Source organism: Embiotoca jacksoni, unplaced genomic scaffold, assembly GCF_022577435.1.
Source record: "Embiotoca jacksoni isolate LCO1_2020_lvr unplaced genomic scaffold, fEmbJac1.0.p SCAF_20, whole genome shotgun sequence".
Classification (NCBI taxonomy): Eukaryota; Metazoa; Chordata; class Actinopteri; family Embiotocidae; genus Embiotoca; species Embiotoca jacksoni.
In genome coordinates this window covers 2042504-2066236 of record NW_027185341.1, presented here as the reverse complement: position 1 = coordinate 2066236, position 23733 = coordinate 2042504, and the positions used below count along the sequence as shown (strand labels likewise).

At 43.8% G+C, this 23733-nt stretch overlaps 2 protein-coding genes across 3 annotated transcripts in view; one reads left to right on the top strand and one right to left on the bottom strand.

The window, feature by feature from the left end:
• The window catches only part of afap1l2 (actin filament associated protein 1-like 2), a 38814-nt gene extending 31518 nt beyond the window's left edge, over positions 1-7296 (top strand). For both annotated transcript variants that reach the window (XM_069155563.1, XM_069155564.1), the window contains 14 exons: positions 12-223; positions 753-932; positions 1038-1118; positions 1274-1358; positions 1466-1570; positions 1943-2154; positions 4183-4328; positions 4447-4558; positions 4651-4905; positions 5071-5353; positions 5844-6017; positions 6114-6301; positions 6466-6645; positions 6758-7296. In XM_069155563.1, the coding sequence (XP_069011664.1) occupies positions 12-223; positions 753-932; positions 1038-1118; positions 1274-1358; positions 1466-1570; positions 1943-2154; positions 4183-4328; positions 4447-4558; positions 4651-4905; positions 5071-5353; positions 5844-6017; positions 6114-6301; positions 6466-6645; positions 6758-6784 (2240 nt within the window). In that variant the 3' untranslated portion in view covers positions 6785-7296. The remainder of the gene's footprint in view (positions 1-11; positions 224-752; positions 933-1037; positions 1119-1273; positions 1359-1465; positions 1571-1942; positions 2155-4182; positions 4329-4446; positions 4559-4650; positions 4906-5070; positions 5354-5843; positions 6018-6113; positions 6302-6465; positions 6646-6757) is intronic.
• Positions 7297-7397: 101 nt separating this feature from the next.
• On the bottom strand, positions 7398-23668 carry vwa2 (von Willebrand factor A domain containing 2). The gene is made up of 14 exons (XM_069155565.1): positions 23459-23668; positions 20150-20211; positions 15768-15842; positions 14929-15062; positions 14721-14830; positions 12935-13132; positions 12683-12816; positions 12369-12498; positions 11341-11396; positions 11148-11255; positions 10485-11066; positions 9138-9689; positions 8787-8909; positions 7398-8372 (listed from the first exon to the last, which is right to left on the bottom strand). The coding sequence occupies exons 2-14, from the start codon at positions 20199-20201 to the stop codon at positions 8260-8262; spliced, it is 2367 nt and encodes a 788-aa protein (XP_069011666.1). The 5' UTR covers positions 20202-20211; positions 23459-23668; the 3' UTR covers positions 7398-8259.
• Positions 23669-23733: the final 65 nt, after the last annotated feature.

Below are 23733 nucleotides of genomic sequence, written 5' to 3'. Positions count from 1 at the left end.
TTGTTTCTCAGACGATGGAGAGGCAGTTAGCAGTTCCTACGAGTCGTACGACGAGGAGGAAGTGACCCGAGGGAAGTCACCATCAGCGCAGCACCAGTGGCCATCAGCAGAGGCGTCTATTGAGCTGATGAAGGACGCTCGCATCTGTGCCTTCCTATGGAGGAAGAAGTGGCTTGGCCAGTGGGCCAAACAGCTGTGTGTCATTAAAGACCACCGCCTGCAGGTGGGTAAAAAAAAATAATAATTTAGTGGGAATCAGAGTTCCCTGTGAATATCTCAGTCTGGCGACTCTTCATTGCACATTCCACAACTGGATTGTCATTGCACTTAGCCACGCCCACTTGTCTGTGATTGGTCCGCCCTTCAAAGTGGCTGAACAGACCTTAATGCAGACAGGGTTTCCAGACTATAAACACAGTGAAGACTGAAGCTGAGAGCGATAGTCAGGCCAGTTAAACAGCTGTTTGCCAGAAAATAAGCTAATTACAGCATGTCAATTCCTCTTAAACTGTTACTTGTTGTTTGGGAATGAATATCAAATAACACATTTTAAATGGACACGGACAGGTTGAATAGATTTGGCTTTTTAGCTTCTGTACAGCTCGTGTTTGTTATGTAATTAATGCTAAAGATACCACACACTACCACAAAGTGGCTGTCCTACAGTACAGTACATGTTTCACCGTTAAGCTGAGGCATTTCATCAGCCCTGAGTCAATTACAAACTAACGTGCTTTCTCGTCCTCTTTTAGTGCTATAAGAGCTCCAAGGAGCAGGCGCCTCTGCTGGATGTGAGTCTGCTGGGCTGCAGTGTGGTCTACAAAGAAAAGCAGCTAAAGAGAAAAGAGCACAAGCTGAAGATTAGTCCAGTAGTAGGGGAGGCCATTGTGCTGGGACTGCAGAGCAAAGAACAGACTGAGCAGTGGTTAAAGGTGACAAATTCAGTGGTTTTCTGTTTTAAACGAATCCTTCGATTTTTAAAAAAACATTTTTTTATAAGGATTTATTAATGGCATGCATCTTTTTTTGCTCATTAGGTTATTCAAGAGATCAGTCCCAAGCCAGCTGAAAACTGTGACCCCCAACACTCGGACTCCCCGAGGCTTATTTGCACTAAGGTATGCTTATTTCAAACCTCTATCTGTTGATTTCCCTGTCCTGTGATCAGACATCCGGCTTTTGGTAAGTTTTTGTTCTTTCAAATTGTGTCATCATCTGTATTTTTCAGAAATGTGCTTTTCAAAATGACTAAAATGTAGCTGTGAACTCACAGGGGGAGCTGAGTGAGAGATACTCGGTGGCTTCAGAGAGCGGCAGCAGCACAGACAGCCACGCTGAAACTCCAGAAAACAAAGATGGTGAGTCATCCATAATGTATTTTTTCAGCTGTTGGCGCTGGGATTTGAGATCAAAATATACAGAAAAAATGTTGTTAAACTCGTCACAATTTGTTCTCCCTCCACAGTGAAGAAGAAATACAGTGCAGGTTTGAAGTTCAGCAACCTTATGAACATTGGCAAGAAAAAACCCTCCACACTGGAGAGCCCAGTGAAATGTGTCAACACCTCAGGTAGGCGCGAATCTGCTTTGCATGTCAGACATCTTTCCTTTTAGTGGATGCAGGATAGTATTTGCCTGGCTATGATCCTCAACAATTTACACTCAATCTAGACAAAACTTTTAACACTCTTAGCCTCATAGCTGTCAATAATAGTTTGTTTTGATACCACAACAATTGGAATCAGTAGGATAGTGACATTAAACAAACACAGATTGACATTTGTGGAGTCTAACGGCCATAAAACCATCTCGCATTGTATTGTGTGAAATGTAAATACTCTTGTTTCTCTGCCTTGTCGAGCAATTACGTACGGTGTTAGTTCCGAGAAAGAGAAACGGGTACCTCGTGATTAAGTTCTCTCGCCCCCCCATCCTCTGTCAGGCTACCTCAGCGTGCTGGTGAACAGTCAGTGGCGGACCTGCTGGTGTCTTATAAAGAACGGGCAGCTGTGGTTTTACCAAGACAAGGGCAAGAACAAAGTGAGCCAGCCAGCTGTGACCTTGGAGGGCTGCAGTGTTTTGCCCGATCCCAGCCCAGAGCACCACTACTCCTTCAGGATTGACATGGATGGGATGCAGCTGGCAAACCTAGAGGTAGATAACCAGTATTTTTTCCACCCGGTCCGACTATTATGAGTATTGAAGATAGCAAATATATGGGCTAGTAGTGGCCTACTGTTATCAACAGCATATATGACTGTTGAAGAGTACCAGGTGCTCTAAACCTTAATTTTCATGTTAACAATAACAAATACCAAGTTAATGTTCTGACACAGTTGCAGTTTCATTTATCCACCCAACTACCTGTCTAGGTTGAGCAAAAGATCATGGTTTTGGATGAAATAAGAATCTTACTTGCGCAAGTTGCGTATGTAGGTCACACAAGTAATGTGGCTCACAAGTGAAAGACCTCGAAATTTCTGAAAACTTCACGAGATGTGACGTATTTGCCTGTGGCTTCCAGACACCGGCCATGTTGTCGTTGCTTAGTAACAGTGCGCTCGCAAGTTAACCATTTGAACTGCCAGCATACCAAGCAAACGATTTCCCATTTTGTAAATACAAGCTTACAACTTCCACTGGATGTCAGCAACTGTTTACACTACGTCACCTGACTTCCTCCATTGCTCCCATCATAACTAATATGGCCACTAGAGGTCGCAATGGAAACAGATGTGTGATAACTGCCTGTGCAATACTACATAATACAACAAAAATAATCAAATCGGGTGATTTTCTTTCGCTAAATGTCTTCAAATTTGAGTAGGTGAAGATTTATGAGAAAATGTTTTGAAGTTTTGCCAACAACTGCTGAACAAAAGGTTTGATGCTCTTTGACACACAGAAGTTTTAACACCCTTACCAAAGTGAAAGTTGACCCTAATGTCAAACACAACAGTGTGGGTTTTAATCGGTTAGGGTTGGAAAATTGGTGGTTACAAGCTTAAAAAAAGTTATTTAAATATTGGCCGTGAGAAGTGTTGTGCATGCATGCAGAATGTTTCCTGTCTTCAGTTCATGTTTGCCTTAAATGAGAACTTGCCTCACAGTGCAGCTGTGACTTTTCTAATGCTCTTCTGAAGTATCAGCAGACGTGTAACACGTCTGGAAAGGCAATATGTCTAAAAAAAAATAAAATAATAATAATAAAAATCACATACTGCATCAGCATTTTCTCAAACAGAGAAAGATGTACAGCTACGTCTCGGAATCCTCAACGGAAACATGTCTTCATGTTAAGCTCACTTTCTGCTGACATCAAACATATGGTGTATGTGATATATGCAAGGGTGGTCTGCCTGCTTGTGTGCGTAAGAGTGTGTAAAAGTGTGTGTGTGGAAGGGTGTGGATGGACTGGGATTTTGGGGACTAATGCTACACCCTTTTTCATTAGTCTTCCAGTACCACCCAGCTGCAGTGCGTATTTAGTCATCGGCAATGGAATTTTATGTTTAGTCTTGTGGTCTCTTTCTGAACACATTAAATGTGCTGATTTTTTTTTTCTCATTGAGGTTTTTTATGCTTGCTTTTCATTTTACAAAACTAAAATCAGTCAAGTATTTACCAAAACACACAACTGAATTTAAAAAAAAGCCACTTATTTTTCTGTAAGGAAATGTGTCAAACCATTGTGTGGGGAGATTTGAATAGAGTTTTATTGGTCAAGCTGCTTAAAAGGCTGTAAACATGTCGTGTCTTATTGGGATGGTTACTGAAATGAGCCATTTTATATGCATCAGTTCCACTGAATACTCGTCTGTCCTCGAAGCGTTACCACATCACAGCATTTCTGATTTATGGGACATTATTGCTTATTTCATAAAAGCCATAAAAGACTATTAGCCATCCGCACATGTTTACTGTGTCCTGCTGTTTCTTGAAGCATTTCCTCTTAAAGTGTCGTAGCTCAGTTGAGGAGAAGACGGTTCACGTCTTAAAAGGTTTAGCACTGTAAAACACAGATCGGAAGACGATGCTGTTGCAATCATTTCATTAATTCAAAGTGACGGATGGCATGCAGCATAAACCATTTGAAACCCACTATGTTGCAAGTACATGGTTTGTACTAAGGGCACATTCTTTCTTTCCTTTCCTTTCCTTTCCGCTCCCATCCCCTTCCAGGCGAAGACATCAGCCGACATGGGTCACTGGCTGGGCCTCTTGCTGTCACAGACGGGGACCAAAACCGACCCCGAGGAGCTGACGTACGACTACGTCAACTCTGAGAGGATCTCCAGCATAGTCAATGCTGCCAAGACTTCCTTATAGTAAGTTAGACACTGAAGGGATGCTGCTCTATATGCAGGAACAATGTTAATGGTGAGACTCTGTATTAATGTTGAAGGAAAACTTTAAGTGAGTCCCGTTATTTGTGTCTTTCTCTAGCTTGATGCAGAGGAGGTATTCAGAGCCAAACACCTACATAGACACCCCACCCTCCATTTCTCAAAACTCTGATGAGCTGTACGACGATGTAGCGTCTATAGCTGATCCAGAGGTAAGTTGCCTTATTGTTTGTCAATTTCCAGTTTCATTTTTCACCTTAGTTGGCTTTTTTCCATCTCCTAATTTCCTACTCCTCTGTCACAGGATGCTGAAGAGAGCAGCCTGCCAAACTGTGAGAACAACAACCTCCAAGAACAAAACGAAACAAGCTCACAAGAAGCCAAGGAGCCCCCGGGGGCAGAGCAGGATACTGAAAACAGGATTTACCTGGACCTCGTCCCTGTGCGCTCCTTCCTCCATACATCTAGTGGCAGTAAAGCCCCCCTTGCCAAAGAAACTTCTGGACATTCCCCGGTCACAGTAGAGGACCAGAAGGATTCCTCTTGTCAAGTTAAAGAGGTACATAATCAGGATATAATGAAATATTTTGTCAGTATTTGGAACAAATAACTGTTAAATTACTGATGAACATATTCAGTATCCCAAAAACAGATGTATTATTAAACTAAAGTAAATTATTTGAATCCTTGGCTTTACATTTCTGTGATGATTTATTATTTCCAGGTCATTTCAGCCAGCGGCACTGAGTCAGAGTCCACACCTGCGGTAAACGGGACGAGTTCGACCTCCGCTAGTGTCAAATCAGAACAAGAACGACCTCTGACCCCCACTCCACCAAGGCCGGAAGCTCAACCAGTCAAGACCTCATCCCAAAGCCAGGAGACCCCGAAGAGGACCAGCCTGGGAATCCCACAGGCCTTCAGCTCCGGGGCACAGATCCACAAGGGCCCAACGACTCAGACTGCTCACAGCCCACTACCCATGCGGCCCAAGGCACACACTATAGGTCAGGACAGACAGCTGCTGGGTTCTTAAAAGGGCAGAAAGTATAACAGTGCTCAGTGTAATATTGTGAGCATGTTCTCCAGTCAAACATCTGTTTTACTATCACCACACCCAAATTTATAAACGTATCTGGAAAAAAATTTTTTTTTCTTCAGTGAACAGAAATACTTAAAAAAAAAAAATCATTTTTAGTGAGTGAGCGAAGCTGTTAAGTTTTTTTTGACATCGGTTCTCTGCTCTGTAATCTTACGTTACAACAGCTCCCTCTAGTGACGAGCTGCATCCTCTACAGTTTGAGGCACAGCTTCAGAATGCAATGATTTAGATCAATACGTTTGCTTTTTTTTTTGTGTGATTATTGTTTTTTTTTGTTTTCCTTTTAACCTTATAAACGGATAAATGTACTTGATATAAAAAAATAAAAAAAAAATAAAAAATTTAAATTTTTTTTTTACTAATGGATGAACTAAAATGATACTCTTACTTCCCAGGGTGTCCCGGTGCTGTTGAGGTTAAACTGGGCAAGAACCGCACCGAGGCGGACATGCGGCGCTACATCGATGAGCGTGATCGCCTGGAGAAGGAGAGGGAGGAGGTGAGGAGCAGTTTGGCCAACCTGAAGAAGGAGAAGAGGGAGACCAAAGAGGAGCTCAGCGCCTGCCAAGGTACACATTCACGTCATCGCACCTGTGGCTTGGTACCGCTTAGGTTACAAAGTTTACACTGAAGAGTGCGACTGACAGCTTGTCTGTTGTCCTCAGATGCCAAGCAGCAAGCCTCGCTGGAAGCCCGTCTGAAGCAGAAGGAGGAGGCGTGTCGAGAGGGGGAGCGCCGCAGGGTAGAGGTGGAGCTACAACTGGTTGAAGTGAAAGAAAGTCTGAAGAAAGTGGAGTCGGGGCCTTTTACACTGGGGACCACACTGGACAGCAGCCTCCAGGACACAACCACGGTCAGTGTACTGGGTCTGTTTCTAGAGATGTACAACTTTTATTTACCTGTATAACATTTTTTTTTTTTTTAAATGCATACCTGTGCGTGTATGAAAGTACTTTAGTGTGAATCTTCTTTGAAACGTGCACTATAGAGTAACTATCTCTTTCCATTTTTCCTCAGCCTAAAGCAGCAACCATTTCCCAGGTGTCATCATCATCAGGATCATCTTCATCATCTTTCCAACCCTCCAACAGCAACGTCCCAGCAGACCCGGCTTCTCCCGTCAACTCTGCCTCTGCTCTTAAAAGCAGACCCGCCTCCATCCTGACCACGAAAGGCAAAGTCTTGCAGAAAGCCAAGGTGATATTTTACAGAACATGCACTAAAAGCACTCGTCAAAAGAACAAATAATTGAAGTAAATCTGTCAACAAATTATGGGTTACATTTCCTGAACTTGTTTTTATTTTACAGGAATGGGAGAAGAAATCCACCACGTAGAAGAAAACCTCTTTTGACCTCTAAAAATCAAATGTCTGTTGGTCTGGTTGCCTGTCCACCACTTCCTGCTTTAACAAGGAGGTAACAGGCCACACAGTTAAATCAACATCCTCCCTTCCCTCAATCCTTCATCATCTCCCTGCCAAGACTATGAAGAGCCAATCAGAGAGAGGCACCAGTTGTCTTCTCAAATACCACTGGATAATCTTGAGTTCAATGACTCTTTTTTTAAAAGTTGTTTTTCTCTATTTTTAAAGGGAGGAAGTTGATGTCTGAGCATTTTGGCCAGTGTAACAAATGCACAAATGGAACAAACATTTGAAACCACAAAATTTCGAGACGGAAAGACGCCCCTCTACTAAATTGTCCGTTCTGTACACGATAGATTGTAGCTTGGTTCGTATATGCTGGTAGCCAAGATGTAAATATATTTACACCATTATTCAGCCTTCTGGCTTGTATTGCTAGCTAAAAATGCACTTTTTATTCAAATAAAAATGTACTGACAAAAATTACGGACTTGAAAATTGTTTTTGAGAATGTTTCCCTTTGCCTTTAGCAGAATATAATCTGCAGTATTTAAATATTTACAGGGTAATTGGAATCAATTCTCACTCATGAAAAGAAAACATACTATGAAGGAGGCTCATTTGATAAAAGGGTGTTTGTCTGGCAGATGTTTTGGACAGTTCAAAGTGTTACAATTTTTCCTTTGGCTATTAATTTAAATGAGCAGCTGTTTCATGTAGACAATATAAAAGCTGGTCACCTGATGTGCAAGTAAAAAAAAATTCAACTGTTTATGTAAATGTAAACAGACTAAAGTTGGACTGAAACATCTGTCTCATCATGAAATCTGTCCCATTTGAGGTTTTTTCTCTTTTCCCGATAAATTGTCATTAGTCAAGGAAAAGAAAAGTTGAAGTACAAAACTAGCCTTATTAAGTGTGCTGTAGTGCTTATATAATTAAATATGAAATACATGTACACATATTTTTGAAATTAGCTCCATTGGTGAAACATCTTTTTAACATCCAAAGCTTTCAATTAAAACATGAAAATAGAACACATGTAGCATTTTTGGGACCAATTTGTAAAGGTTTTTTGTTTTTTTTAACTGGTGATTATACATTAAAAAATAATAATAAAAAAAATCATAACACAGATATACACTATAATATAAACGTTTACATCCTTTAACGGCCAAGAGAACCGCGTTGAGACAGTCGCACAACAGAAAGCATTATGGGGGTTGACGAAAACACAAACGAGGACAAACGAACACGGCAGGAGAGACACAGACGAGGCACTCGTTGACATCGAGTACAACTTTAAATACCGAGACAAACACAAAGCAACAAGAGGATTCCCTTTGCTGAAGCGTGTACCCGCAAACATCATTGGTTCGGAAGTGTTCATACAGTGATTTGTTTCCGTGTGTGTGTGTGTGTGTGTGTGTGTGTGTATACTGTGGGTCAGGCAGCGTGTCTCCGACGGTGTAGTTTGTAGTGATGCAGGAGCTCCTGGTGGTTCTTCCTCAGACCAGCCGGTCTTGGAAGATCCCCTCTGGATGAAGACCGACTGCTTCCTGCAAACGAACCACGGAACAAGTCATGACTTCTACATTTGCGCCATCAATCACGAAGCTGTTGCTTTGTTTCTGGCCACCAATCCGATCCCAATCTGCACATGCTTTACATTTTGTGCACTACTTCCATTCGTGGGATCTGGCAACATTAAATCCAGTAGGGCAAGTAACTACAGGTTTTAAGCAAATCTATTGAGAGGGGGAACAGAAGTGCAGGTTTTTGGACTGAATACAGTCAGTCTCAATGATTCAGATGTTGTGTCAGGGTTTCTGAAGATGGGGCCAGAGGTAAGGCAACACACGAACGGATAAGCAAAAAGTGAAAAGAGAAGGGATACTGGCAATGTAAAAAGAAAAAAAAAAAGACAAAGGCAGGAATTAAGGAATAAAGAAAGGACAGGAGACGCCACTGACTTTTTTCACAGTGAGGTCCTTCAAAGCCTCGGCACTGGCACCGGAAGCTCCCTCCTGACAGGATGCAGATCCCGTCATTCATACAGGGGTTGGGCTTGCACAGGTTTACTGGTTTCTTCACCTCTGATAGAAAGAATATCACAAAACAGGTCATTACCTCAATGAAACGTACACAAACTCCTATTTTGTACAGGACCTGTTGCAAAGACGTCTTCGTGAAGCAAAATGCCGAAAAAGAGACATGAAATCAAAAATAATATATTGTACATCACATTCTCCCATCCATAAAGAAGGAGAGGACAAACCGGTCTCGAAAGCTTTGGTAACAGGGGTGTTTCTCTACATTCTTACCTGAACAAAGCATTTGCACCAGAACATCCTCAAAGTACTTGAGATCCTCGTAAGACGGCACTGAGATCATGTGCTCCTCTGCACCAGCAATCTGCATCAGCTTCTCTCTCTGCACGTCCCCGATACCGATCACAAACACTGAAACGCCGTTGTCTCTTATCTTTCGAGCGGGTACGACGGCGTCGTCCCCGCTCGAACCGTCCGTCACCACCACCACCGCCTTGTTGACTCCTGGCCGTGCACCGTTCGCTACGGTCAGGACGTTGGTGTGGATGTGAAGCAACGCTGCGCCCGTCGACGCCACCCCGCCCACGTAGCCGGCGTCACCGACGGCCTTGAGGATGGCGGAGCCGGTCTCGTGGGCGTCCAGGCCGAAGACGGTGGTGGCTCTGCGACCGTAAGCCACGAGGGCCACCTGAGCCACATCGCGGTTGATGTCGAACTGGACGCTGATGCTGCGAACAAAGTCCCGCAGGGTGGGGAAGTTGTCGCGGCCGATACCAACTGAGGCGTCCAGGGCAAACACCAGGTCTACTGCCTGACCCAGACAACCTGAGAGACAGGAGGGACAAAGAATTATGTTGAAAAAAAAAAAATACACAAACAGACTGTCAATAGTTAAACGGATAAACATTTACACAGCCGTATAAAGTTTTGATAGATTTAAAAAAATATATATATATTTTATTTTAGCATTTGTTGGCTGTGCAATGCGTTTGTGTCAGAACTAATGACTGGATCTTAATGGCCACAGTAAGTATCAGTAGTAAACAGCAGCAGTAGCAGAATATCCTGCATAAACACTGAAAAAACTGAATGTTTGTCCCACACACACACACAAGTTGCATGCTCTCAGTCAGTAGTTTCACACTATTTCACTGACCTAAAGGTGGCGCCAGTGCACCGTGATATGCAGCAGCGTGCCAGAAAAAGCAGTGAGGAAGAAAACTTGATGGTAAATAGTTTGTGCTAGATCAGAGCAGCCGGAGGGATGAATGCTCTTAACTCTATGCTGCTGTGATTTGCCGTTTCACTGCCAGTCAACAGGTTTATGAACCTAACCCATTAGACTGTAAATGAAAGGCCTGACCTAAACCTTTCCAAACACAACCTATCACAGGCAAGAGCGTCCCTCCCGCTGGTCCAATCTAGCACCAGCCCTGATAACATGGTTGGGAACTATCGTGTTGTCAAACTTTGGCTTTGCAAATGTTTTATGAGGAAGGAAATGTGTTGAACATGTTTGTCAGACATTAAAAGATACAAAGATGCATTTTGGTGAGTAACACTGAACTTGAGTGTGACTTTTGCTTGTTGAGTAAAAGTCCCGTGTTGGTCAGTGAGTACCTTGTGTATCCACACTGCAGATCTTGGCCTTGAGCTCCGGGATTTTGCTCGTGAGCCTATCAGGCGAGGCGTAGGTGAGAGTCCTCTGCGGGTTTCCCGTGATATTATTCAGCTGCCCCTTCAAACTGTCGGCTCCCACTGCTATCAGGAAGATCTCTCTATCCCGTGCATATTTCGAGGGCTCGACGACGTCGTCGGCGGAAGGCGTGGCGGTGAGCAGCACCACCACGCGGGGAAGGTCATCTGTGACGTCGGCATAGACCGGCGCGCTCACAAAGCCACGGCGCGCAACGTGGAGAAGTGCCTGGCCTGTCAGGGTCTCGCCACCGATCGGTTTGAGTGCCTCCACAGCCTTCAGAAGACCCCTCAGGTCCCCTTTGAACTTGTCGACCTGGGCCTCGACTCGAGTCTCTCCACCGAACACTGCCAGGCCGACTTTACTGGGGCTGTCGGACCCGATGGCGATCTGCAGGAAGCGCTTTAGGAAGGACCTGAGGCGGAGGAAGCCCTCCAGGGTGAGGGTGGCCGAGCCCTCCAGCAGGAAGAGCAGGTCCACAGAGCAGTCCAGTGACATCGCAGGAGCTGAGGAGGGATGAACGGAGAGATTAGAGATCACCTGAACACACAGGCCAGTGAGGCGTCTCCTCCAGACAGTGCACTCACCGCAGTGCGGGTCTCCTCCGTAGCCGGGTGGACACACACAGTGGTAGCCCTCCGGATCTTCTGATACACATGTTCCTCCATTCAGACACGGCTGAGAGTCACAGGGATCTACAGTGCAGAGAGCGAACGACAGGAAGTAAACTCCACTAATCCAGGAGAGAGAAGAGTGAAGCAGGAAACGACAGGCTGTTACCTGGACAGATGGTCCGATGGCAGACTGTCTGGTGTCTCTTGTAAACCTTGCTGTACCTGCAACATACACAAGTGAAAATCCCCTTGTTTTGTGAGCGTATATGCTTACGGAGAGAAGGAATGTGGGCGAGTTTCAGGCACCATACTCCACTACACCTGTTCTGTGAAGTAAATACAGTCATTGAGCCTCACCATTCAATTAATAAGCTACTGAATATGATAAGTTACTCAGATGGAAGGCACTTTATATCTCATTTGGCTCACATTTTGTTTTACTGCCATTTATGTGAAGTGTTTTTCATGTGGACATTTATATACACGGCTTATGGTAGACATACAAACAGCAGTCTCATTACTGCCTCTGTTTACTGTACCTAAAAAAAGTAAACGGTTCTCTAAACTGAGCTCTGCGAGTCAGAGGCCTTTTTTTTTACTGTGATAAAGTTACAATGTTCTGCGAGATAGATTTTGTCTAAGGCCATTTTAATTTGCCCTGGAAGGCTCCGACACAATTACACCAGTTTGTTTTTATTAACACCCCCTCACTGACACAGCACATTAACACATGGGAGTTTCTCTGTTCTAACACTGGCTTGTGGCTCATTGAGCAAAGGAGAGGAAAGTGCTGTATATTCAGGTCCAATTTAAATTCCAAAATATATATTATAATTATTGAATTTATATGAGGAAATATGTTTCAATATTGTATAATAAATATTTAAAAGTAAAACATTCAAACTGAAAAAAAAAAATCTGTTGGCTTGTGAAGATTTATTCTGTGGTAACACAAAAGTGCCACAACAATTTATAATAAAATACATTTGTGCTGGAAGATCCATCATTCCTGCTGCATGCTGCAAAGTCAACCCAGAAGAATCTGTAAATATTCCAGTCAACATCATTGTGCCGATTTACAGCAAAGATGCATCGAACAGCGGGCGAGTGTTTAATCTTGGAAAAGTGCAGGAATTCAAGAAATCTCTTTGTGAGGGAGAAAACAAAAGTATTTGCATCTTCGTGCCCACTTGCCTGTAGTAGGGACAGAGCGATGTGTACGGGGAATACCCCTTAGCGCCTTTCCAACACATGAAATTCCCCTGCAGCTCTTTCACTGTCTCCAGTGTCTTCCTTTCACAGGGAAATGACTCCACCTGACAGCCTGGACGGCAGAGGTGGGTGTTAGAAAGAGAGGGGAATGATGGACGGGAATTGAAAAGGGGGGTTAGAGAGAGAGAGAAACACAACACAAGGATTTTAGAGAGGAGGGGAGTGAAAGAGATAGAAAACATTTCCTCATTTGGATAATTAGCATGTGTATCCGTCATAACTCCCTCCAGTCCAACCTGCTGGTGTAGCGCTGCAGACAGAGAAGGTGGTCAGTGTGGTGTACAGGCCGTTGACAGCGTCATAGAAGTGCTCGGCGAAGAAGACATGGCTCTCCATCGGCTCACTGGCCAGAGCATGTAGCTCCTCCCACCTGGAAAACAAACGGAGACACTTTGTCCCGAGACTGCGTTGCAACCAACTGAAAGCACTTTCATGCATTACTATTCGTCTTATCGGTAATGATTATTTTTTTTAAGCACCAAACATACTTGGGGTAGCGCAAGCCCACGGCGAACAAGACCACGCCCGTCTCTTTGAGCTGCGCAGCGGCCTGCAGCACGTTGCCCTGCGACCGCCCGTCCGACAGCAGGATGGCGACGTGGGGCACGCCGGAGGAGTTACGGCCGCTGGGGAAACCCTTCCTCAGGACGTATTTCAGAGCCAGGCCTGTCTGAGTGCCGCCTCCCCTGGGAGAGGAGAGTTTGAGAACGAGCAGGATTTTTCGTGTTATCGTTCGAAACATACTCAAACAGAGCAATTAGAGAACATGCGCAGTGCTACAGATGTTGGAGAGCGGAGTCAATGATCACTGCCAAAGTCAACTAAAAATGACTTCTGGTCGGATTCCACTTTTTAGTTCTTGGACTGAAACCATGTCTTGGCTAAGTATCATCACCGCAGGCCTCATGAAACCCACTTAAGTCCTTTTTTTTTTTTCAAGAAGTCATGAATGTCAGTTGAGCAGGAGCCACTTTATGACCTCTCATCAAACACTGAGAAAAAGACTGACATGTTTTACAATAGTTGGAGGTCGTGTTTTGATGCCACCCTATCATATTTCCAATATTCTTCAGCCGTGAAAGCAATACTACGGTGGGTCCCCTCGAAGCACTGAAACTACAAGACGAAGCAGCGAAAAGCTTGAAGGCCTTCAGGCGTGATTGAACCACATCACCTCCCTTGTACAGATTTATATCAACACACACTTTACGCCCATACTGGACGTGTCGAAACCAAAGACGCTTTGTGCATCGTTGGACTGCAGATAAAGAAACATCTATCTCTACCGTGTATGTTGCTAAAGATAAATTATTCAGCATTTAAGCATGAATAAACACAAATTTGATTCAAAGCAATGTGGCCACTAACTAATTTAAAATGTGGGTAGGCACTGGAAACCAGATTGTTTCTTTCAAACTGTGAAACAACCCCTTCCTCCCACACACACACACACACACACACACACACACACACACACGGTCAAATTACTTTCCTCTTCCTCGGCTTATTCACTTATCCAATATCTAGTGACCACCTGTGGTGGCGCCTCTAATCTGAAATTAATTTGTTTTTTGGCAGGCAGATTTTAGTTTTACTAAGCCTCTGCATATGTGTGTGTGTGTGTGCGTTTTGCTGCCAGTATCAGTTAAACTACTGCCACATTAATCAACTAAGAATTGTGACAACTTTTAAACACACGAAAAGAGATGAGAATATAAGTAATTGCTGTGATTCTGGGTCTTCTGAACACAGTTCCCTCTCATCTTGTTTTGTTCTTTGATTTTGTTGCATTAAAAAAAGAGCCGGCCATTATAGTCATACAATAGTTATTTGACATTTCAGGGTATTTTTGCAATAAGGATATTCTTGACGATATGACAAAAGAATAGCTATTTATGAATTTTAAAATCATACGATTGCAACAAAATAATGTTTTATATGGCAGCATAAACAGTTTGACTTCAAATTTTCAGTAACATGTTCATCACTTACTAGCTATTTTTTCTTCTTCTTCTTCAACCATATCTCATCCTTCTTCAGTGAATAGAACTTTTTTAGATTTCAATGTCAATCCCAGCTTAGTTTGTTAAAAGGGATACATATGACTGTATGAACTACACATGCTTGTATATCATTTTATATATTAGTGATGATTGTTATTTCAGTCTTACTGATTCAGCAGTACAAAAAAAAAAAAAAAAAAAAGATTCCATAATATTCTTTTGAAACCCGGAACATGATCCGGCGGAGAGTGAGGTGAGAGGAGACACACACCTGAAAGAAATCTTCTTTATGTGCTTCGTCAGCTCTTGTTTGGTGGAGTACGAGTCCAGGGAAAACTCCAGCCGAGGAACGGAGCCAAACTGAATCAAACCGACTCGCACCTGGACCAGAGTGCAATTACAAGAGTACTGATTGATGGTGAAGATGAAGAGGGGAGGGAGTTGGGGGGAGAAGGTGGGGGGGGGGGGGGGGGACAAACCTTTTCTGGTCCGATGTCTAGTGCTTGACAGAGTTTGATCGCGTAGTGTTTGGACCTCTCAAAGCTGCCCTTCCCAACGCTGTAGGAACCATCCATGAGGAAGAGGATGTCCATGGCTGCTGAGCACTGCATCACTTCCCATGGAAACACGCACGCACACACGTCATAAAAAAAGTTACACCCTCTGGATGTAAAAACAAAGATGTAGGTCCAAACTCATTTATTGTCTTTATATGTTGGCATCCTGGTTGGTTGGTTCAAAAATGAATTGTTCCAGGTGAAAATAAAACCTTAACATAATAAGAAGAAAACCAGCTTCGCGTGCTAAAGCTCAATTTTCTTTTCCCCAGAGCGAACACACTAAACCGTTACCAAGCAAAAAAACTCTCTCTCTCTCTTTCTCTTTCTGTCTCTGTCTCTTTTCCACACGTCTGTACTCGCCGGAGGTATAAAGAATCTGTGGTGTTGCTGTCATGTCAGAATGTGCAGAGGCAGCGAGCGTGTGCCGTCTGTCTGTCAAACGTTCACGTTACGGGACAGTCACCTCCACACGCACCGTCGTCTGTGACACAGACATCAGGCCAATAAGACCACTCGCGCCGGATTCTTCCGCAGCCTCGTCACGCTACATCGCAATGCAATCTCCATTTGCAGTAACATGAAAGCTCCGCTGGCACATTCACGGCGTGGCTGGCAGCCGACATTTACACGCATGCGGGTCTAAAGCGTGGCCATTACCGCCTGACCTGTCAACACGGTTACCGTCACAGCTCCTTCAACCGCCTCAGCCTCCCTCACCAAGTTTCATTTGTAAAGGACGAGGTCAGGCGGGTACTCACTCTCTCCTGCAGAGTTGATCTTTGCAATGTTCTCGTGGCTGGTTTGGATCTCCTGCACGGCAGCGTCCTGCTGAACTGGAAGGGGACAAACAACGTGGAGGTCATCCAGATGTATTTATACACACACAGACTCGTACAGCAATTTTCAGATACTGAGCACCAACCGATGACATTCAAGATAAACTGAAAGTCGGGTTTTTAATGACCAAACCAAACCCCGGCAACATTTGGTCTTTCAAAAGGAAATTTAAAAAAAATGAATATTGTGTCTGAGCCACCTCTGCTGTAGCATATCTCAGCAGTGGTTCCCAACATCGGGTTCAGGACGTCTAAAAGGTTTCACATGATGGGTTTAAGGGGTCGCGAGATGATTAACATGAAAAATTTGAAATTAGCTCGTGACTGGCAGCTGATGGTTGACTGAAGGAGGCAGCTGAAGCGGACCGTGTTGCAATGACGACACTCAGGCCAGGTTTAGACTTAACATCTGCCCGTTCCGAGCAAATGCTTCTGCTGGACCTGACTGTTTCCCAGGAAGACTGGATAGAGGAGGCCCATCAGAGTAAACAGGCCAAATATCTCAAACTGGTAAGAGGGAAAAGTAGAAGGCATAGATGGAAGGCCGACTGTGAGCCCACCGAGGTGGGCTGCAGAAACTTTACAGCTAAGCCTCTACATTGGACACTCAGCCTGTTTGGCAACAGCGGCGAAGAACGCGATTGCAGTCATAGAAACAGAGTCATGGTCGCTTTGGATCAAGAGGGGCGATATACTTGGCTGAGGGTGGTTGATGACGTCGGACCTGAAACTACGACCCTATGGGTTTATCACTGTTGATTTGTCAATGTCGCACAACCTGGTGTTTCAAGAAACAAGACAAGAACTCTAAAAACATATTAAATGTTTTTTTTGCTGATGTCTTGTGACTCCTTAAAACTGTTTTAAGTGGTCACAAGCAAAAAAAAAAAAGTCCTCTAACATCCACTAAGCAGTGGAGGGTTACTTCCCTTACCGCTTTGGATGAACGCAAACGCCTGCACTTTGACAACAAGTTGACATGCGATTTCCCGTACATACATCTGTACAGTTTGTCACTTGGGCTCACAAAAGATGTAGACACGCATACCGTGACCTGTTAGCCCTAATGCTTCTTCACATGTTAAATGTATTTAATTGGATGCTTTCCCTGAAGCCAATGCAGTCTCCCATTTGAAAACTCAATTATCCGTTGCGGAAGGGCTCAACGCTAATGTGAGCGGACAAGTGAAGAAAACCATTCCCTTGGTCCATTCAGTGAAATGAGGTTCCTCTATTCAAGCACACGTACAGCTCAGAGAGGAGGGAGGGACATTTCCTGTATACATGCCTTGTTGTCCCTGGTAACCCCAACAGGTCACGGAGGCATTTGACCAGGACAGACACGCAGAGACACTCGAGTTATTTTACAAACTCCACACAAATAGATTCCTCCCTCCGAACGGGGCGGTGCTCACCCTCCAGTCGGAACGCAGAAACTAATTGTCGGTTTGTTCCCGTCAACTTCGCCGTAGTTCTTCAGGCCGCCCGCCTCCTGTTGATTTAGCGCCTGCTAATCAGCTAAAAGCGGTGACAAAAAGTCAGAGAGCAAAGTAACAAAGTACAACAGAAAACATGAAAGAAAGGTGCAAAAGTTCAATAGAAATAAGGGCGTGTCGGCGTCGGACAATTTAGTGCCAACATTGACTTTTTCCTCCTCTTCTGCTCATCTTTCTTTCACTGAAGTTGAAGTGAGGGTTCAGGAGAACAAAAAATTAGTCAGCGGTTAAAAACTACATGTTTTAGGGAAATAATTATGAAACCCTTTTAGTTCAGTGACAAAAAAAAAATGGCCATCCTACACCATCATTAACACCGTTGCACTGTTTTTAATGTAATCTTATTTTTAAGATTTTTTTTTTTTTTTAATGAAAAAATGTCCCCTTGCGACATCAATAAAGTCTATCAGTCTATCTATCTATCAGGAATGACAAAAAGATTAACTATGAAAAACTAACGATAAATGCAATTTAATAAGGTGGAAAAATCATCTCGGTTATTAGAGCAATAAGACGAGGTCAAAACCTAGTATACGTCTGGATCGTATGTGACACTAGAGGGCTTTTAATTTGAAATAAGTATTTGTAGTTTGAAACGCATTGAGGAAGTTGCAGCCGACTAGCGGTAACTCCAGCCATATGTGCTCCATAAAATTTAGACCAGTTACTACTTTAATTGGTAATCTTTTGGAGACTTGCGATTTATTTGTCAAAAGAAAGAAGGATTTTTCATTGTACAGATATAGAAAAATAAAATTTTACTGAAAATGAAATTAGACGTGATTATGTATGAATAAAAACCTACATGTGTCAAAGGGCCGTCAGGGACAATTACTTTTTATTAGCGGTAATGACTTTTGGGATTACTATTTCTAATAATAAAAACTGACAACAAATTTGAAGAGCCCAAAGTCATGTTTTTTTGTTAAATAAAAAATTCGGACTAACTTGTTAGTGGTATATCCCCAGTTTGAGAAACAAGAAGAAGTGTGTTAAATTTTACCTCCATCAGCGACTTTAATAATTAATTGACCAACCGGCTGATTAAACAACTACTTTGTTTCAGCCCTAATCTCTTCATGGCTCATTTTGTAGCTCTTAATGTCATTATAAACTCTAACAACGACACTTTAGGACATGAATGTGCCGTTTCTTTTTAGTGGCGCCTGCTACAGTATGAGATTTGAACAAGAGGACGTGACAAGTGGTGGAGAGGGTGAATGTTCATCAAAAGAGGAGACTCGAGTATCTGGTGATTGAGTCAGAAGTGGGAGATTATCACTCATGCGTCTTCCCTTCAGTGGAGGGATGGCGAGAGGGTGTCAGGACAGCGGCACAGCTCCTTTATCTTCCTTTTCAAAAGATCACAACTGACCTGCTTGTGTGGTTTTATTTCAAAAAAAACTTTTTGGAAGGTAACCGCGACAGACAAAATGAGGCACTTTGCAAAGCTGTGTTACAGCAAAATAAATATTTTTGGAGAGGTCAGCATCAAGTCATCTTCGAAAGAACGTCAAATTAGAACTACTGATATCTAAATAGTTAAACTGATTCACTGAGTAAAACTAAAAATATAATGCTGCGTTAGTATCATTTGTACCAAAAGGCATTTTATTTAACAAAAATCCCTTTTTAAATACCCATGACATCCTAGTGTACAATCAGCAAGTCATATGGGGAAAGGAACAGCATGAGGGGAGGAAATATTAAAGGGGAAAAACTAAAAGAACTCCAGAAGTACCAACTGCAAAACCAGAGGCCTGCGCACCGACCTCCTCACAATCCCGACCCTTTCATCTGCGCCTAATTCCAACATCATTCCAGCCCCCAAAGTCCTCCTGACAGTGAAAGTTTAGGGTCTTGGCAAGCAGCTTTGTCATGGTCAGTGGGGCCCCAGTGCTCTGAACAAAAAGTCTGTCTGTTCGGCCAAAAGCCTCCAGCAAAATGACTGTGTATCTTTAATGTCTGTGAAAGAAATAGCAGCAGGAAAATCAGGAGCAACATAATGAGCATAAGTCCTCTGGCTGAGGGGTTGATGTCCAGTTGGCTTTAATCCCACCGCAGCCTGGGCGATATAAGTAATATTCACTCGAAATCAGCGATAAAAACTGGCGTTATCTGTGAAATTTTATTTGCCGGGCTGGATTACATGGATATGTTGCACCGCAACATGTTATCTGTGTTGTCAGCACAGGACGAAAGGTGGGCGCGTCTTGACGAGGTAAAAAAAAAAAAAAAAGTCTGGTTTGCTCAAGTTCAAACTCTTAAAATCACCAGTAATAAATACTCAAGATGGTGCTAAAGCTGTCATTTTTGAAAACAACTCAACGATTATATTGCCCCACGACTCCCGCCTGGAAACGAGAACAGGAGGCAGGAAATCACTTTGAAGGGGAGAATTCTTCAGCGGTGGAGACTTGATAGGTTCAAGCAGTAAAAGAATCTCAGGTCGTCCAGTGAATCACCCCACATTTTCCACCATGCAGGGCGTAATACTTAAATGACAAATGGGCTCACGCCAACAAATGAACATTTTCAACACTGTATTTATGAAGCCATTACAGCGAGTTCATTCTCTCTCTCTCTCTCGGCAAAAACATTTACACCTTTCAATGAACTGTATACCTACAATAACACTAACCCTCACAGACGGCCGCAGTCTGTGATTTGGACCAACCAAACATCCGTAATAATGTGAGCAGATTAGAAACATTCCAACATGGTACAAGACTCTTTGCCCTGGCTCTAATGGCCCTGAATACCGGAGACGCAGAGATGGCAAAACAGTAATAAAATCAATCAACCGACCTTGAAGGAGCAGCAGCGTTGAGAGCAGGGGGAGACGGATATCAGGGTGCATGGCGGGACACCTGGAATGATAAACAAAGGCAAATGCTGAAGTATGAATAACAGTGCAGCGTGAAATGTTTAATAGCGGGATAGGTAAGAGATGTTAGCAAGGCTCTGCCGGGGTAACATGTATTTTATGATCCAGCAAGTCGGGGAGTAAAGCAGTGTTCTGACCCCCACTGTGTTTCTACAGCTAAGTGTGGGTCGACCTCTGACCTTTCAAAGAGAGCTGAATGATTGGACGCTTGCTGTGCGAGATGAGTGACAGCCTCCACAAAGAAACACCAGCAGGGTGTTGACGTCCGAGTGACTGTGTTCTTATTAAAGCTGCACCTTGGTCCATTATCTGCAATTCAATGCTGATGTCTGGAACTTCACAATATTTGAGGTGTAGTTATAATTCCAAAACCTGGAAGAGAAATGTGTCAGCAGTCTGTCCAAAAAAAAGAGTATTATCATGTCCAGAGCTCAGCTCACAAAGGAACACCCCCCTCCCCCCCACCATCATCTCTGCCCACTGCTGTGTATCAAAACATAACGCACTAGACAAAGGTGTCTCCACACAGCACTTCACTTACTCGACACCAGCATGGGAGCCTATCAGTGTTTTGTCTGGTTCAAAAAGATTACAATAAGCTGAATAATAATAATAACAAGTGAAGCTCTTAAAGCACAAGTTGCGGTGCTATCATTTCGTCAGGAATGTGCGTGCAGTAGGAACTATGTTTGCGAGTGTGTATTTGAAAGCATGTCCTCTGCGTTTACAGTTTTATTTTCGTCTACATATCCACTGAAATGTCTTTCTAGCCCGCTGTGTTTAAGATTACGGGCAATGGACACTTTTGGTAAGATGCAAAATCTTTGGCAGTGCAATATGCGAGTCGCTAGTTATTACACAGTTGCTCTATAATCTAATGCAACCCAATAGTACTGCAAAAAAAAAAAAATTTAAATCCCACCTCTGCCTTCTGATCCGATAAGACTGAAAGCTTTAATAAAAGTGATATAGTGCATGATTCGGAGTGTGTGGTTATCTGCTCTGCTGTGTTTGCGCTAATTGATGGTTCCAGCACCTTCGCAACGACTCAGCGGGCGGAGCGCTGGTGGTATTCCTGCATTACGTATTACTGCCAATGTTTTCAGACAGAAACCCAGTCAACTTAATAACTTGAGAAGCCACAATTAGTGGCTCTGGTGTCCTTAGTTCCATCAGTACGTGGCCTGGAGTTTCATATTATACAGATAAAGATAAGATAAAACTGTGCGATACGGTTGTGCTGGATTGCATTTGATTACGCAGGCGCAAGTCGGCAAACCGTAAACTGAGCGTACAATCTTGACCTCGTGTTAACCATTCCACGACAGCCCCACCAATCCCACCCGTCTTCCATCAACTCTGTATGGTCATTGTTGGGCGCGCGCGCACACACACACACACACACACACACACAAGACGCCGAGGGGCTGCAGATAAAGTCTGATTAACTCGGCCTGCTGATAAGCTCGGCCATGATATCCTGCCTTGTGGCTGAAGTGCGCGTTTGTGTGCCCATCGAGGCGAGAGGACGGACGCGGCAGAGAGACCCTCCTCTGCACGGGTAGAACTGTGCGTACTTCTGAGACCCGAGATGGAATTGTGTGCAGGATGATGGGAGCCTCCGCTCGAGAGGAGCCGGTGTGTTGGTGACAACAGATCTGCAGAGTTGACATGCAGCGGCGGCTGTCTTGAGAAGCCCTGTGCTGATAAACATCACCGCAGTCTGTTGATGCTTCTATTTGTGCGCTCGCTGGTGCGTCTCGCCGACGAGGGATTTCATTACTGCCCGGGAGGGAGGGAGGGAGGGGGGCGGGGGGGCTGCATGCTTGTAGGGAGGGGGAAGCAGCCAAGCAATGCCTACATATAGAGCAAACATAATGTACGGACGCGCACCCACGCAGTGCACACAGCTGTCTCAAAATTGGCTGCCTCTTCACAAGCATTCTTGCGGATGCCTCCGCCCTCCGTCAGTCTGTCTGCCAGTGAACACCCTTCCTGACAACCCTGTACAGATCAACCTCTGTAGACCTACTTGAGAGAAAACTACTAATATAGGTGCCGTGTACTCCTATTTTTTTTTTTTTTTTTTTTAATGTAATGAAATGGTTAAACTTCGAGATATTAGCTCTTTCAGTAATCAAATCAAAAACCACATCCACAGATTTGGACATTCCCAAAATTGTGCCCACCTTCGTAAATAAAAAAAGAAGGCCCAAGCCCCAGATGTTGCATCTGTTTTGAAATGATTCTTAGGCTGGAAAGTGCCTCCACTCTGAAGTCTATAATTAGAAAGGAGTGCTATCTTTTGGACCAACTTCATTCAAAAATCCAGTGATCTCCTAACCTGTACTTGGAGCGAGGGTGTCACTTTGAGAAACATCCCGACAGCTTCAATTATTACAATGGGGAGTCACCCGAAACGGACATTTTGAAACAACAGAAGGACTAATGTGGAAACTTTTTTTTTTTTTCCCCCATAGTGTGACAACTGTCTGATTAAAAGCTATAACTATAATTAAAAATGCTTAGGTATGCACTGAAGCATAGGAATGTGCTGCAAGAGCAAGCTGGAAACCACACAGAGGATGTGCAGCCTCCGAGGGGTAATTACTTCTCACAAACAGTAGGAAAAACTTGAATTAAAAAGCAATCAAACTTCACCTCAACTTTAATAGAGTTAACCGAGGATGAGCTTCTACCCGAAGATCCTTATCTCGAACACAAATTGGAAACTCCCAATTTAAGAGGCTGGCGTGCGGATACTACTAAAGACACGTCCGCAGACACGTTCTCCTGCTACGACCAAACCTTTTCACCTCAAAGAAACAAGTCGCTCATTTTCGGTGTAGTTTACCTTGTAGTTAAGAGGGTTTTGCCAACATCTGGTCACCCTTATATATACACGTATATATCATGCGTCAAGGCAGGTCCAAAATGTGGCCAGAGGTTATGACCCCTGACACGCAACAGTAACCGGAGTTTACTCAGCAAGGCAAACAAAATGGTGTTATGTCAGCCTGGTTAAACACTAAGCAAGTGGAGAGAATCCAAGACAGGCATTTTCTTTTGATGTTGGTCTAATTAGCCATCGGTGTTTTTTTTGTGTTTTTTTTTAAATAGACGTGTTTTATTTACTAGTCTTGTCACCGCGTGGTCGTAACTTTAGAGCAACTTTTACGCGTTTAAACCGACGCTTCAAATCAAAAGGAAAAGTCGAGTAAAAACATCACCTCGTTCATCCAAAGTTGTCAACTTGCTGCGCAACAGCGTGCACCGCCCGCCACCACCGGGCGACCAAAACTAACGCGACAAAACGTCTCCCCTTTGTGTTTGGGAGGCGCGTCTTCCAGAAAGCAGAACCTCTCCCGTCTCCTCGCTCCACTTCGTTTCCGCACTGGTGCGATCCGATAGGGTTGTTTGCTGGGGACAGAAGGAGAGCGGCGGACCCCACCTACTCGCCGTGCCCACCTGTGATGTACCTGCACCGGTCGGGTCTAATTTGTCG

Excerpts from the sequence above, each read along its gene's own strand:
- vwa2 (XM_069155565.1), bottom strand. The coding sequence starts at position 20,201 with ATGCACCCTGATATCCGTCTCCCCCTGCTCTCAACGCTGCTGCTCCTT. Across the intron at positions 14,831-14,928 it reads TAGACATCGGACCAGAAAAG|GTGCGAGTCGGTTTGATTCA; the intron begins GTTTGTCCCCCC and ends ACTCTGGTCCAG. Across the intron at positions 11,256-11,340 it reads CCATCGGACCATCTGTCCAG|ATCCCTGTGACTCTCAGCCG; the intron begins GTAACAGCCTGT and ends TCTGCACTGTAG.